The sequence below is a fragment of the Staurois parvus genome, unplaced genomic scaffold (assembly GCF_062004578.1).
Source record: "Staurois parvus isolate SC_StPar_1 unplaced genomic scaffold, SC_StPar_1.0 ptg000574l, whole genome shotgun sequence".
NCBI classification, from domain to species: domain Eukaryota; kingdom Metazoa; phylum Chordata; class Amphibia; order Anura; family Ranidae; genus Staurois; species Staurois parvus.
In genome coordinates this window covers 103,324-119,205 of record NW_028318370.1, presented here as the reverse complement: position 1 = coordinate 119,205, position 15,882 = coordinate 103,324, and the positions used below count along the sequence as shown (strand labels likewise).

At 44.9% G+C, this 15,882-nt stretch overlaps 1 protein-coding gene and 1 pseudogene across 3 annotated transcripts in view; one reads left to right on the top strand and one right to left on the bottom strand.

Annotated features, from left to right (window-relative positions):
- The window catches only part of PRDM15 (PR/SET domain 15), a 77,392-nt gene that overhangs the window by 23,710 nt on the left and 37,800 nt on the right, over nucleotides 1-15,882 (top strand). For all 3 annotated transcript variants that reach the window (XM_089691883.1, XM_089691882.1, XM_089691884.1), the window contains exons 5-10: nucleotides 1,198-1,450; nucleotides 4,018-4,176; nucleotides 7,616-7,714; nucleotides 10,678-10,908; nucleotides 13,539-13,710; nucleotides 15,379-15,560. In XM_089691883.1, the coding sequence (XP_089548009.1) occupies nucleotides 1,198-1,450; nucleotides 4,018-4,176; nucleotides 7,616-7,714; nucleotides 10,678-10,908; nucleotides 13,539-13,710; nucleotides 15,379-15,560 (1,096 nt within the window). The remainder of the gene's footprint in view (nucleotides 1-1,197; nucleotides 1,451-4,017; nucleotides 4,177-7,615; nucleotides 7,715-10,677; nucleotides 10,909-13,538; nucleotides 13,711-15,378; nucleotides 15,561-15,882) is intronic.
- LOC149450427 (U2 spliceosomal RNA) lies at nucleotides 9,315-9,430 on the bottom strand (annotated as a pseudogene).

Genomic DNA, 15,882 nt, shown 5'->3' with positions numbered 1-15,882 from the left:
CTGTACCGATGATACTGGCTGGGAAGGGGTTAACATCTAGGGGCAATCAAAGGGTTAACTGTGTGCAATGTGTGCTGCATTTACTTTACTAGCTGGCTGTTTTTTCTCTCTGCTTTTCAGGTAGAACAAACTGCCAGATTGCTGTACACAGAATCCTGTGCTTACAAAGCACAGAATTCTGTGTGTGATTGGACACCGCCAATCGGCTTCTAAACTCAAGCTGTGTCCAATCACAGCACTAGTTTGCAGGGGGCATGCGCACATGTGCCCCAAACCCAGAAGAAGTCAGATCGCATACATGTACGTGATTGTGCCTGTACCTGCCACTTGCTATCTGTACACTTACTGTGAGCGATAAATTGAAATAAATATTTATTTACAAGATAACTTCAGGCAGAATGTAAAAATTGTCAGCTAAAAGATGCATGCAATGTAAATTGCGTACTTCCTATAATTGGTAACTTGTTCCCGTGGTATTATGATTATACAGTATTTATAAAGCACCAACCATTCGCCCAGCGCTGTACATTACAAAAGGGGGACAGAACATGCGACAGTACAATAACAATACAATGCGGTACACGAGGGGTTCGAGGGCCCTGCTCCTTGGAGCTTACAATCTAGGAGAGAGGGGATGGTGGTACAGGAGGAAATGGTTGTGGGGGATGGAGTGGTAAAAAACAAATAAATAAAAAATGATGATCCTGCCATTGAATGGGACGTTCCTTGACAGAGTGACAGCACTAAATGCCCTGCAGTGAATTCACTGCCTTTGTCACCCTGTTCAGCTCTTCTAGCCTTTAGGACTGCACTGTTATGGATATTGAGGAGGAGGAGGGTTATAAGTGTTGTCATGTTGATGACATCACAGTGGCTAAAGAGGATATTGGAGCTTTAAGTTGAAGGTAAATTAAAAAGAAACCTATATAAATTGTAATTTTTAATGAAATGATCTTCTTCCTCCTTTCTTCTTCCTTCTTCCTTCTTTCTTCTTCCTTCTTCCTTCTTCCTTCTTCTTTCTTCTTCCTTCTTCCTTCTTTCTTCTTTCTTCTTCTTCCTTCTTCTTTCTTTCTTCTTCTTCTTTCTTTCTTCTTCCTTCTTCTTTCTTTCTTCTTCCTTCTTCTTTCTTTCTTCTTCCTTCTTCTTTCTTTCTCCTTCTTCCTTCTTTCTCCTCCTTTTTTTTTTTTTCTGCCATAGGTCTTTCAGAAGGATGGAATGTTGATTTTGTTTGACACCTCTAGTGAGTTCGAATGCAACTGGATGATGCTGGTGAGGCCAGCAACGGAATTCAGCCACCAGAACCTGACCGCATTCCAGCATGGCAGTGACATCTTTTTCACTACCTCACGGGATATAGCGGCTGGCACAGAGCTGCGAGTGTGGTACGCCGCTTTCTATGCAAGGAAGATGGAGAAACCTCTGCTGAAGCCTCCTATGCCCTGTCACAATGGTAGGTTCCAATGGGACTTCATATAGTTCAGGAGATATGTTTACATGAAGGACATCACATGAGCGGGTCTTCTCCAGGTCCCAAATACTTGTTAGAGACCTGTGGTGCTACAAGTTGGACTCAAAGATTGCTGCACGGAAGAGGGGTGAGGATAGGGAATTGATGTAGGGGTTATATTCCCTTTTTAAACACCTCCGCTCGTAGGACGTCATATGATGTCCTAGACTTGCAGTGAAGATATCAGGAGGATAGCAGGCATGATCCCCGTGTGTTTGTGGTTTTTTTTTTTTTTTTGGTTTGTGTTTTAAGTCAGTGATTCCCTACAATCTAAAAGCCATCCTAGCCCACTAGTGCCTCTGCGGGCTCTTCCGTGCGATTGAGGGACCCAGTATCCAAACAGACGGTGCTGCTAGGTTACCATAGGGCTGGTAATGGACCATATGGTTCCTGACCATCTCTATGCTCCTGGGAGGCAATAATATTATATCATAATATTATGTAAACGCTGCCTTTTTGGCTTTCAAGGGTAGAGGAGAGATCAGGGGTCTTATAGACCCCAGATGGCTCCATAAAGAGGACCTGTCATGCATAATTTGTATCTACATTTCTTGTGATGTGCATGAAAGTGATTTAAAGGCAAAAAAAATTAAAGGGACAGTGTTTAAAAAAAAAAAAAAAAAAAAAAAAAATGTAAGTGACCTCGTGCTTGCACACAGTTGTGACTTCACATGTAGGTCATGCCCACATATGTAAATGGTGTTCACGCCACACTTGAGGTAGCGCAGTAAACATTATAGCCAGAACAATAATTTTAGTGCTAGACCTACTCTGCAACTCTAAACTGGTAACCTAAAAATATTTAAAGCGTCACCTATGGAGGCTAAGTACTGTCTGTAGTTTGGCACCATTCCACTGGCGTGCGCAATTTTAATATGTTATCTTAAATTAAATTTTTTTAAAAAGGCTGTTTAAATACCATGTGACACAAAAAATTGTAACACCTACCATTTTATTCTCTAGGACTTAAAAAATATATATAATGTTTGGATTCTGAGTGATTTTCTTGCACAAAACATGTAGATGTCAGAATTTGCCTTGGTGAGAAGTGGTTAAAGCATATCTAAATCCCAGAACAAAATTTTAATATATTTTAACTCTAGTGCTTAGATGTGGTTACATTGGTTTTTTTTTTTTTTTTTTACTTTTTTTTTATGGGCAGGGCCACCTGCCAGTAACACTTGTTAGGGTTACAATGCCCACCCTGTATGGAGTAGTCTCCCTAGGCTGCTCACTCCTGACTTGGATTACAACACACTTTAGCAGTGACAAAGCTCACTCTGTATGGGGTAGTCACTCTAGGCTGCATGCTCCTGATTTTGATTGGGAAAGGCCTCACCATTTTCAGTCTAAGAACATTTTCTGCAAGTAAAGAAAATACCTGTTGACCCTGATGTTCATTCATGCCTGTTGAACTGATATACTGGTGTGCTCTGCATTTCCAGCTAGCTTCTGTGCACTATGGAACACTTTCTCCATTTTATAATGGAGGTGTTAGTAGTCCAAATCAGAAGAGCAGTGCAGTTTGACTATTCTTCCAGATCTGGTGCAGTGAGGGAGCGTGGTCATTCTCGTACAGGGAGCGTTAATTGCAGGATCATCAGGTGACAATAAAGGGGTGGGGAGCCTGAAAACTAATACAGCCGCCAAATCTCAGAACCAGCAAGCTGCAAACTTTTTTTTTTTTTTTTTTTTTTTTTTTTTAAATATGTATCCTTGTAATTTGTGGCATATAATTCTCATCCTGCCAGGTAAAATTCAAAAATGACTTCCAGTTTTTGCTTGTAAACCTGTATTGTAAGATGATGCAAGGTTTACTGGTGTTGCCTGCTAATTTTTGAATAAAATTTCCCCTTGTATACCTGGGGAGCCTCAGTTGGAACTTTACAATGCTACATTCCCTCCAATAACTGGGGCAGCACAGTGGGTAAATGGTTAGCACTTCCGCCTGGCAGTACTCGGGTCGTTGGTTCAAATCCCAACCACGACACCACCTGCCTGGAGTTTGCATGTTCTCCCTGTGCCTGCATGGGTTTCCTCCGGGTACTCCGGTTTCCTCCCACACTCCAAGGACATGCTGGTAGGTTAATTGGCTCCTGTCTAAATTGGCCCTTGTATATGAATGTAAGTTAGGGACCTTAGATTGTACGCCCCATGAGAGTGAATCTCTCTCTCTCTCTCTCTCTCTCTCTCTCTCTCTCTCTCTCTCTCTCTCTCTCTCTCTCTCTCTCTCTCTCTCTCTCTCTCTCTCTCTCAAATTGATAGCGCTATACAAGTACCTGACATAAATAACTCCCCACCATTGGTTGGGATAGTGATGTGGTGGGAGAAGGGGAGTTCCAAAACTCCAAGGACACACCTGGAAGTGTAGCAGGATTCCCAGAGCATGCAGGGCTCATTTTATTTCAAATTCAGCTGTTACCAGAAACTTTGTCCTGTTGTAGTCTAGTATTACTTTTGCAGACTTCTTGCCAGCACAGGTTCACTTTAATTTTTGCTTTTGTACACAGAGGTGGGGTTTTTGGCGACTGAACCTGTAAAAGAGGCCAAAGCATCGTCTTCAAAAAACAACCGGATCACCTCATCAACATCCAAAAAAAGGAAGGCTGCTCGCTCTCCAGCAGCATACCCATCAGGTGCAAGGAAGCACTGTTCAGGTCCAATGGCAGGTAAAATGTTGGCGTAACTTTGAGGCTCTTCCATGTTTCCCCTGCCGACCAAGTGTCTGCCAACTACATAAACACTTACTGTACCTGCAGCATTGCAACTGGGTTCTTCAATATGCAGTCCTGCCCAGATCCACAACACATTTGTAGAAACCAGTCCTGGCTGGGTCCAGCTCCTACTGTAGTTCATCCCTGTGGTTTAAGCCCTGGACCTCCTGGATGGCTGAAGGCCACCATGAGGATGGATCATCCATAAGAATCAGTGGGTACCACAGTGCACATGTTCATTAGGAGCTGGATGTGGCTGTGAATTTATTTTTTATTTTTTTTGTGCAAAGGTTGTGTGGCTTAGTAAAGAGCCCAGGGATAGTATTAATGGTAAGCTTATAGATGGGTAGATATTTTTGAAAAGAGTAAGGGGTGTGTGGTGTGTGGGGGGGGGTTTTTTTTTTTTTTTTTTTTTTTCTCCTGCCCATATCTCATAGGGAAGACTACCAGAGGTCATTTCTCCAACACAATTTGACAGTTGTCACCAGGATAGGTTATTTACTTCTTTGGACTATGGAACACCTGCCTCCCTCCCTGTTATGAAGATGAGAGGGGGAGGTGTTTGTATTCGAAGTGAGGAGCAAATGACCTGTGGCAACTACATACTGAGCGAACGTTGTTGCCCTAGGAAGTGTTATTTGCAGGACCTTCCAGTAAAGAAAAAAATTGCAATACAGAAGAAAAAAAAACTAATGCAGCCACCACACCAAAGGACTGGTAAGCTGCAATATACAGCCTTTTTGTTGGTGGGGGTAGATACACTGTAACCTCAGGAAGAGATGGGTTTTAACGGCCAGCTGCCACACATGTGCATCCACAGCAGCTAGAGGTTATGCGCTGCAGGTGCACCCACTGCCAGCACAGTGACTGAGCTGGTACTGACAGCTCATGGTCACAGCTTCTGATTGGGAGCCAGTGGGATGGGCTCTTGATTGTTTAACCGCCGAGAGAGAACCTATCACAGCAGTCACATCATAGAGAAGCTGGAATGAAGGGAATAAACATGCAGTCCATTCAACCACAGAATGTTTGTAAGTAAACGAATTGAAACCATTGTTTTTATTCTGGTGTGTGATATGTCTGTGGACAAGATCTGCTATCTGAAATGTTTTCACTGTACAGAGGATTTGTATTTCAGTTCATTCACACACCTCCGCTGCACCCCACAGTTAGGAGGGTCATTCTGTTTCCTGTTGCAGCTCTCCTGGGTTAGTTGCCTGCTCACTAGACAGAGGAGCATAATGACCATTCATTGTTAATTGAGCCTGCTGGGGGAATAGAGGTTCAACTGTAAGGATGGATCCGGAAGTAAATGTGGCTGGGTAATTAGTGTGGTTGAGGTGTGAAAATTGCAGGACTGGCTGAGCAGAAATAGTCCATTTCCAAGCAACTAAAAAAACGTATCCCTTGCAATGGGGATGTGTCCACACTGCAAGGGGTAGGGTGAATTGCTCATTAAATTACTGTAGTTCTAAAGGCTGCATGTTTTTTACCTGAATGTATTCCCTTCATTAAGGTAAACCCCCCCCCCCCCCCCCCCAAATCTCTAAACACTTACTTGAGCCTGTCAGCGATCCAGCGCTGTGCCTGCTGCAGTCTCTCCCCTCTTTCCCATTGGCTCCTGCTGCTGTTAATCAAATGGTTTTAGGAGGGATCAGAGGGATGCCATGCAATGATGTCTTTTTTACCACTGGACACAGTGCTGTTCGGGAGAGAGCCTTTTTAGGTGTGCCCCCAGAGGAAGCGGCTTGCTATGGGGATACACACAGAAGTGGGGGACCCTAGAAGATGAGGTTTAATGCTACTTTGTGCAAAACCATTGCACAGAACAGGTAAGTATAACATGTTTGTTTTTTTTTTTTAATTAACCTCTTGCCGACCGCGCATAGCCAAATGACGGCTTCACCGCGGCCGGCCAGTTCTGGGTGGACGTCATATGACGTCCTCCCAGAACGCGCTCTCCTGCGCGCCCCAGGGGGCGCGCACCCGGCGATCTCCGTGATCGCTGTGTCCTACGGACACAGCTGATCACGTGATGTGGTAAAAGGCCAATCACAGCGGCCTTTTACCACGTGATCAGCGGTGTCCAATGACACGCTGATCACAGGGAAATGCAAGTGCCGGTTCTCGGCTGCACTTTCCTCACGCTTTCAGATCGTGAGGAAAGTACTGCCGAGAACCGGCAGTTGTCAGAGCAGGGATCGGCACCGATCATCAGGGCACTGATGATCAGTGCCCTGATGATCGGTGCCCAGCAGTGATACCCGCAAGTTCCGCCCAGCAGTGCGCCCACTAGCTCCGCCCACCTGTGCCCAGCAGTGCCCCCACCTGTGCCCAGCAGTGCACCCACCTGTGCCACTCTGCAGTGTCGCACACCTGTGCCACTCTGCAGTGTCACACACCTGTGCCCACCAGTGCCACCTACATGTGCCCACCAGTGCCACCCACCTGTGCCCACCCACCAGTGCTGCCAGTCAGTGCCACCAGTCAGTGCCCAGGGGTTGTGACAGTCAGTGCCCAGCAGTGATGCCAGTCAGTGCCGTCTATCAGTACCCATAATCAGTGTCACCTATCAGTGCCGCCTATCAGTGCTGCATATCAGTGCCGCCTATCCGTGACCCCTAATTAGTGCTGTCTATCAGTGCCGCCTATCCGTGCCACCTCATTAGTGCTGCCTATCAGTGCCCTTTAGTGCTGCCTATCAGTGCCCATCAGTGCCGCCTATCAGTGCCCATCAGTGCTGCCTCATCAACGCACATCAGTGAAGGAGAAAAAATACCTGTTTGAAAAATTTTATAAAAGAAACAAATAAACTTTTTTTTTTTTTTCAAATTTTTTGCAATTTTTTTATTTATAGCGCAAAAAGTAAAGCGCCCAGTGGCGATTAAATACCACCAAAAGAAAGCTCTATTTGTAAGAAAAAAATTATCAAAATTTCATATGGGTACAATGTTGCATGACCGCGCAATTGTCAATCAAAGTGCGGCAGTGCTGAAAGCTGAAAATTGGCCTGGTAAGGAAGGGGGTATAAGTGCCTGGTAGGCAAGTGGTTGAAAAGTATTCTAGGCTTTATACTTTAAGGCCTAGGGAAACAAAAAAACATTTACTTACCTGCTCCTCTGCACTGCTAGACCAGTGCCCATAGTCTGTTCTCTCCAATGCTTTAGCAGTCCAGGATTCTGACTTCGTCAAGACCAAAGCAGGGTCCATAGCCTTGGATGTGTTGACATTGAGGGCCGGTCCTATGCCAGAGGGCAAATGACCAACATAGCAGTAAAAAGTGATGGTTTCTAACCCTTTCACACTACATTCAAAATAAAAACCTAATTCTGGAGTTCAAATTTGAGAATATTTTGTGGTAATTCTAAAGTAATATTGTTTTTTTCCCTTTCAGTTACCTGTCAGGAGAACAGCGATATCATCCATGTGGAAACGTGCGAGTGGGTGTGTAAAGTGTGCAATACCACCTTCCTCGAACCCAACCTGCTAACCGGTATTACTTGTCAACTATTGTTCTCATCAGCTACTGTTCTAATATTTTGAGCTCTGACTGGTCAAAGGGTAATTATTAGGGCTCACTTGCACTTGCTTTGACACATATTAAAGTGCCTACCGCTTCAACATACTTTTTTTTGATGTGATTGTGATGCTTTTTTGAAGCTTTAATGAAATTTGGCAAATACCATGTGTGGTGTTTTTTTTATTTTCATTCCAGTGGAACCCCAGCTCAGTAATTCCCCCACTAACAGATCTTCAGCTCATTAGTCCTCCTGTTCAGCAGATCCACATCTCACTGGTACCCTCATTCAGCAGATTCCCTGCTCACTAGTACCCTCAGCTTTGCTGTTCCCCTGCTCATTAGTCTTTCTATTTCGTTTGTTGGTTTCCCAGTGCATCCTGGGATATCTTATAACTGCAATACCTTCAAAACAAAGCGAACGCTGAATAAAAGGCTCTTAAAAGCTCCAGGTGCTGTAAGTAAGCTTTGCCATAGACTTCTATGGAGGCGTTTGGAGATGCTTTGCAACACCAAGAAAGCGACATGGGGTATAATTTTTAAAGCAAAGAAAACAACCTGTGAACAGGGATATATGCTTGCTATTGTGTTTAGTGACTGGCACTTTGGCATTCAGAGTGCTTTAAAAAAAAAAAAAAAGCGTGTCCAATGCGCTGAGCAAACTGTTGGCGCTATATAAATCCTGTATTATAATAGTAATAATGCCAGTGAATGTCCAATTTTTTTTTTTTTTTTTTTTTTTTAAAGTCCGCAAACGTGCAACTATAACAAAAAAACCCGTAAGTGTTCACAAAAAATGTGCAAGTGCAAAACACCACACGAAAAAGTGCACTTAGGGGTGTGTTTGTCCTACCCCCGGAAGGGTTGGACCGTTCACCCGATCCCCCGGGGCACGAAGCTCCTGACAGGGACAAGGTTCCCATTTGGTCCACCTGGCCAAAATACATGGTGGACCACCGTTCCTTATGCCCAGCCGAAGCCGGACATCCAGTACTAGGCAAGGGGGTTCTCCCGAAGAGAAAACCCCCTAGGGATCAGGGGAGGAAGGAACCGTAGGGCCACACATCCTCCCCCTAGACTTCAGGTAAGGCCCGAGGACCCACACCCTCCATCCGTGAAAAACACGCACATAAGAACAGAAAAAGTGACAAGACGTGGGAGTGGTTAAATTAAATAAATAGAAAATAAAAAAGTGGTACCGTGCCAAATAGTGCACAGACCAGGCCCTGAGGCCTGTAGCAAAAATTGCCCCGGACTTAGCCAAAAGACCTGGTCCTTAGGGCGCTGTGCCAAAAGAAGTGAAAAACAGTGGCCATGTGTCATTTTCACACCGTGGGGTCCCACACCCAAGTGTTACTAGTGACACCCCTGAGAGCGTCTTCCCCAGGGGGCACTGAGTTTGCGGACTTTTTGCGTCCCCAGCCCCAGGCCAGACCAAGGTAGATCCGTCCGAATCAGGAGGTACTGGGTCTTTCCAGCTTCACCAGAGGAATTACTCCCAAGGCCCCAGAGCTCATCATGGCGCTCCCTGGTTTCTGTCCCTCCGGTTCAGCCTTCCAGACCCCCATCATACCAGTGAGGGTACTATACAACAACCATCCCCGCAAAGCTAGAATGGTCGGGAGCACCCCCACTGGACACTGATAAGAACAGATACTACACTTGATCTTAGCCAAAAGGCCGAGAAGCGAGCCAGTGAATGTCCAATGAAGCAAGTGTAAATGAGTCCTAATGGTTTGGGGGAGTGCTGGAGAGAGGAGTATAGAGTGGATATGGAGGGTCTTTGTACAGACACTGCAAGAGGATGAGACCAAGTCATGGATGTTTCCAAAGTGTATCCATACCCAGAACTGTTTTTTGATAGAAAAGGTTACACTTTTCAGGTCAGGTTTTACTGTTTTTGGGACAACTTTTTACCAAGACAGTAAATTTGTGTGGGGGGAAAAAAATTAAATACAGTTTGTTTGGGTACAGCGTTCCATGACCGCGCATTTACCGGCTAAAATAGGTTCACATCTGTGCGGGTGGTGCCGCTGCGGATCCGCATGAAAATCCGTGCAGCCGCCCCACCCACAGAGAGAAATGCGGACCCGCAGGTGGGTGCCATTAGTTCTAATGGCATGTCTTCCGCACTGGAAAGCGCAACCGTACTGGGAACCGAGGTACTGGAGCCCATTCAAATGAATGGGCTCTTGTATCCGCGCAAAACACGGCCTCATATATGTGAACTGGGGGTAATGGCTTGCATTTCTTTACTGAGCTAGTCCAAAGATTCCTGCTGCAGTTTTCTCTTTAGGGGTGGCTTGATTGCCGACTAAGAACTAAGGGCTCATTCACATAGGATCAAAGGCTTATACAGCGGACAAGACTGTGTTTTTATGTGTCTGGAGCAGAGGAGCTGCAGGCAGGCAGTCTATGTTAGTCAGAGGAGATGCAGCAGCATCAGGCCTGTAGGGACAAGCGCAAGGCCCGAGGTGCATGCTGTCTGCATTTGGGGCTGTGCATCCATCTCTGCGTACCTGTCAAACTCAGATGTCCAAGTTATCCCCAACAGCAGCTGCATCTCTGTTGACTAACATAGGCTGCCTGTATGCAGCTCCATGCTGCTTAGGATGCATAAACATGCTGTTAGGGCTTATTCACATGGGTGCAGAAGCTCTAATACAAGACATGCATACTGAGTGGTGCTTGGAGTCATGGGACATGTAGTTCCAGCAATAAATTTAGAGACTTTATTTCACTTACTTCTGATCATCATGGCAGTTTCTGCTGGTCTATATACTGGTTGGTATGAAGTTTGATTTATGCATGATCCGTTTTCCCTAACCACTAGGTTTTATGAGCCGTCCTTACTCACGGTCTCCCCTCGAATCATGCAGTGACTGCTCATCAGTAATAGGAGGATGTCCAGCTGACCTAACCCTCTTCTTCCATTGCAGAACATTTATTAAGCCACCTGGAACAAGCAAAGGCGATCTCTCCATCCGAGTCCTGTGAGCCGCCTTTCACAGAGGGAGAAGCCGAAAGTGCACCACCTGAGGAGCCCGTCATATGCAGCGCTCCACCCGCTAACACAGAGGTGACTAAGAAGAAGCAGAAGAAAGGAAGGAAATCCAAAGGCACGAAGGGCAATATTCCTCTTGTGATTGTCGAGGATGACAGCCCTCCAGGTGAAGAGATTTGAAGATTATTATTTAAAAGATTCAAACATTATGTGGTTGGTTAAGTAAACAAAATCCTTTACTAAATGTAACCCCTTGCGACTGCAGCAGCTTTGGCTCAATTGCAAGTGAAACAAGGAAAATGCAAAAGTTTATGTTGTCCTCAGAACAGGAAGAGGGGATACATGTTCCAATGAGGTCACTTGTTTTGGTTGACAACTGTCTAACATATTTCTGTCACTTCCTGTTGTGTCTACAGACCAGGGGCGGACTGACCATTTGGAAACTAGGGCACTGCCCGAGGGCCCGGGGTCAGTAGGGGGCCCCATGAGATGCCCCTGGTACCTTTTTCATAGGCTTTTTTGAGTTTTGGCAAGGACACAGGGGCCCCATGATCCCCTATTGCCCGGGGGCCCCATGAGTTGTCAGTCCGCCCCTGCTACAGACCCTAAGCTTAAAGAATCTGTAACATTTGAATTGCTCTCACCTCCACCAATGTAACCCCTTTCTTCCACCCACTGTGTATACTGACCTTCTCTTTGGTCCCCTGACTCCTTCGCTCAGGACTTCATTCTGGTTGGAAGGAGAGTCACCTTTTCCTCACCATCTCCCAATATACCAGGTGTTTAAAGCTGAACTCCACTATTAAAAGTAAAAAAGTACCTATGCAGTAAGTCCTACTGGTAGGGTTAAATGCTTCTTTCAGACGTTCAAATTTGTGGGCAAGCCATTGCCATCCCCATGTACAATTCAGGGCTACTGGCCCGGCATTGTAAATAATGACCCCAGAATGAGACCACTGGCAGGAGCACCTTAGAGAAGCTTCAGGGGATCAGTTGAACAGTGTGGAGGAAGCCTGCCAGAGCGAGCAATGAGGTGAGCATTACAGCCTATTCCTCTGCCTCTATACTTAACAAGCACTTAACCCTTGCTGTGCAGGGAGGCCCAACTGCAAGGGTCATTTTTTTTGGTGCCTGGAGTGGTGCTTTAATTTGGTTCCAGTGGTGGAGCAGTGGGCAAACCAGGAAGTGACCCAGTTGCTTTGCCCTTTATTATCACCACCTGGAAGATCAGAATCTACCTACAATCGAAAGCATCGCTTGACATTATTTATGATGACTTTTAATCAGAAGGGCATTTTGGTTTTCGTGTGTTATAGTTGAAATGTGAAGAAAGTAACATTAGCTTCAAAGTGCTTCTAAAGGCACAAGGTTTTTTTTTTTTTTTTACCTTTTTATGCAAAAAACCTTCTGGGTGCAGCGCTCCCTCCAGACTGCTCTAAGTTACCTGAGAGAATTTGGCTGTTTTTATGCAATCAGAGCATAGAATGGAGGTCCAGTTACTTGTATGTCATCTGACATATCAAGTCAATTCCTCCACTTTAATTTCAGGTTCAAAAGCACAGTGAATCCTGTTTATATTCGACCCTCAAGGTTGATCCAGGGATGTGCATGAGAGCAGCGGCTCTGCGAGTCTCTCCCTCCTCATTGGCTCACACAGTAGTGGGAGCCATTGGCTCCTGCTGCTGTCAAATCACAGCCAGTGAGCCAATGAGGAGAGAACAGGGCGGGGCTGAGCCTTGCTCTGTGTGTAAATGGACAATGTCCATTCACAAGAGGACGGCTTGGGAGCGAGCCTGCTTGAGGCTTGGCAGGAGGTGGGGCCAGGACCACCGGCAGGGGACCCAAAAAGAAGAGGATCGGGGCTGCTTTGTGCAAAACCATTACACAGAGTAGTTAAGCACGTATAACATGTTTTGTTATTTTAAGAAAACAATTACAACCTTTAGAATCACTTTAAAGCATTTCCAAACCCCCAAAACAAAAATGTAATATATTTTAAGTTACCAAGCTTTAGATGTGGTAACTGCATTCGTTTTTTTGGGCTAAGAACATTTTCAACAAGTACTGAAAATACATGTTGTTCATGCCAGAAATGCCATGCCTTGTCACTTCCTGCAAACTAAAAAGAAAAGGCAAACATCCTTATCCATTTTTGTGTAAATTACTAGTCTCACCAATCTATCATGTAGCAGAGGGGGAAAAAACAAAACCTGTTTGAAGTCCAGCCTTGAATGACAACCATGGCTCCTTCCATAGATACAGTGGAGATGAGTGTAGTCCAGGGGCGGACTGACCATTTGAGCACTCGGGCACTGCCCGAGGGCCCGGGGTCAGTAGGGGGCCCCATGAGATGCCCCTGGTACCTTTTTTCATTGTCTTTTTTTTTTTTTTTTTTTTTTTTCATAGGCTTTTTTGGGTGTGGGAGAGGACACCGGGGCCCCATTATCCCCTATTGCCCAGGGGCCCCATGAGTTGTCAGTCCGCCCCTGGTGTAGTCACGAATAGACAGGAAGTGTTATTTGAAGAAGTAGCAGGTAAAATTAAAGGGGGGAAAAAAAAGCAGACACCAACTAAAGACTAGTAAACTGCAATATTTTAATTTTTTTTTTTTTTTCTTGGTTTAGATGCACTTTAAGAAAGTCGATCGTTTTTTTTTTTTTTTGTGAAATTTTGTGCTGTTATGGTCACTCTGTACTGCTGCCCTCTGTACTGTCTGCTGCTTGCATGTGTTTGTACATGTGACTAATGTTCCTGTGTCTTATCTATGCTTCTCCCCCCTACGCTACTCCCACCCAGCACATCATCCTATTCTTTACAGTCCAGTTTTTCCATCTGACCGGGTGGCCGAAATCATCACCGAAATCCCTCCGGACGAGGTACCGCTGCCACACGACTCCGATGACAAGTTCATGGAGCTGATGCTGGGAAAACTGCCCGCTGCCAACAACAGCTTAACACCTGTCTCCAAGTGAGTAGCTTGTGGAATGCCACTGCCTCTGAGCACCACAAACTGAAAATACCATTTCATTCATTTTTAATATTAAAAGAAAACTCCCCCATCCATGTCTCCCATGCTTTATTTTGCTGAGAAATCACTTTGAAAAACATTTCTGGCCATGGCCATCTTGAGTAAGGGCAGATGATTCATGTAGTATTTTCTTCCTGAAATCCATCTGCCCTTAGCTTAGGCATACAGGCAGGAGGGTTTGCTTAGCTGAGAAAGCTCCTCCTCCCCTCCTGAATACTCCTGGGATATATGGCATCTGGCTAGGCCTAGAAACCAGAAAGTAACTGAAGAAATGTAATTCAAGTTTAAAACCATTATAATATACTTTCATATGGATTAAAAAGAATTTGGTTGATTGAGAGAGTGAAGCGCCCTTATTTGTGCTCATTGGACCTGCTATTTAGTATCTACACTTGTGCTTTTATATCATCCATTTTATTTATATAAAATGCTTATTTCCCAAGTAAACTTGCAACAGAAACTGAACTAAAGCCTCTGGGCCTGGGTCTCTCTGCCCCTGCTTGTTCCCCATCCACTTTGGAACAAGCCCTGCTCTGCAAAAATTACCATACCCCTTCTTTCTTTTTTTTTTTTTTTTTCTTTTTCCCCCCCAGTGATTGTCGTGCAGTGATATCATTGGTCCTCTTTTGTCTTTTTTTTTTTTTTTATTCCTTTTTGGGGGTGGGTGGATCCTAAATACTGGGGTAATATATGGGTAATGACGTATTCCTGCTCTCTTTAAGAGGGTGGGGGGTTGTTGGTGCTCTGGGCTCACAGAAAGTGAGTTAAATGATGCTGGGGGTCATTCAACCCGAAAACGATGCAGAGCTGGATCGATAAGCAGTCAGTCTGGAGGGGTGGGTCAGCAATCGAGATTGGGTAAGCCTAGCAGTCAGATGTTTTTAATTTTGCAAAAGGCAATGGAGGCATTTTTTTTTTTTTTTTTTTAAATTGTCCAAGCTTGAGTTGGGCTTTAAATTGGTATTCTGGTATAAACCTAACTAGACTTTTAAAATGTCCCCTTTTCCCCTCCTAACACCTATGCTGACTATATGTAAAAAAAAGATGTCTATACAAGATGTATATACTTACCTGTTTGCAGCCTGCTCCAGTCTGGCCACATGACCCGGCTCCCCTGTGTTGGCCAGCAGTGGCTGCAGGAAAGAGGAGAGGACATGCAACAACGGTTGAGATCCTGGAGCGGTGACATCACTTATAGGCTCTGATGTCTCAGTTGTTGTCGGCGCTCCCTCCTCTCCACTGCAGCTGCTGCTGGCTGACACAGGAGAGCTGGATCATGTGAACGAACAGTCTCGGCCTGAGAAGAGGTAAGTACATCTGTTTTACACAGGTTACTCAGCATGGAGGTTAAGAGGGCAGAGGGGTTTAGGCTGGAATTCTATTTTATGGGAAGCCCTGCAATAATAATTGGCAGTAGGCACCTACAGAAAATACATGATATTGCCCTTTTTGTAAGATTGTTTTGAAAACTAAAAATGAACTCATATGATGATCTTTTCAACCGCTCCAAATCAATATTTCTATACAGCAGCTTCAGACCAGGGGGTCCCCTTACTAAGCGCCATCCTAGATATGGGTCTGTTTTGACCATTCTCATTTTTTTTGTAGGTTTGCCTTCCATCAGGGGAATAATTCCCTGAAGAGGGGGATGCTGCTTTCTGGTACACGGCACAGCATGAGACGAAAATTTGTGCGTCAGCTTGGCGATCACAAACGTGTCTTCCAGTGCAACATTTGCTCAAAGGTTTTCCGAAATAGCAGCAACCTTAGCCGTCATGTCCGATCCCACGGTAGGTGAAACATCGTTGTCTAGGTACTCCATGTTGCTCACCAAAGTGGTCATAATACATTCAGTTTGCTATGTTAGCTGTCTGTTTTACTTGCATATTAATTATGCCTCGCTTGTCTAGCGGGATAGTGGAAATATTACCTCTTATGAAAACAAGAAAACCAGTGATGTCACATATATATAAAAAAATATATTCGTCCAAGTTGTGCTATAAACTTCATACCTAAACTTCAGCTTTAAAGCGGTTTTGCCTTCCCTGGTTCTTCTTTGTTTGCCTTTCCTGGATCTTTGTTTGCCTTCCCTGGTTCTTATAGTTATCAACA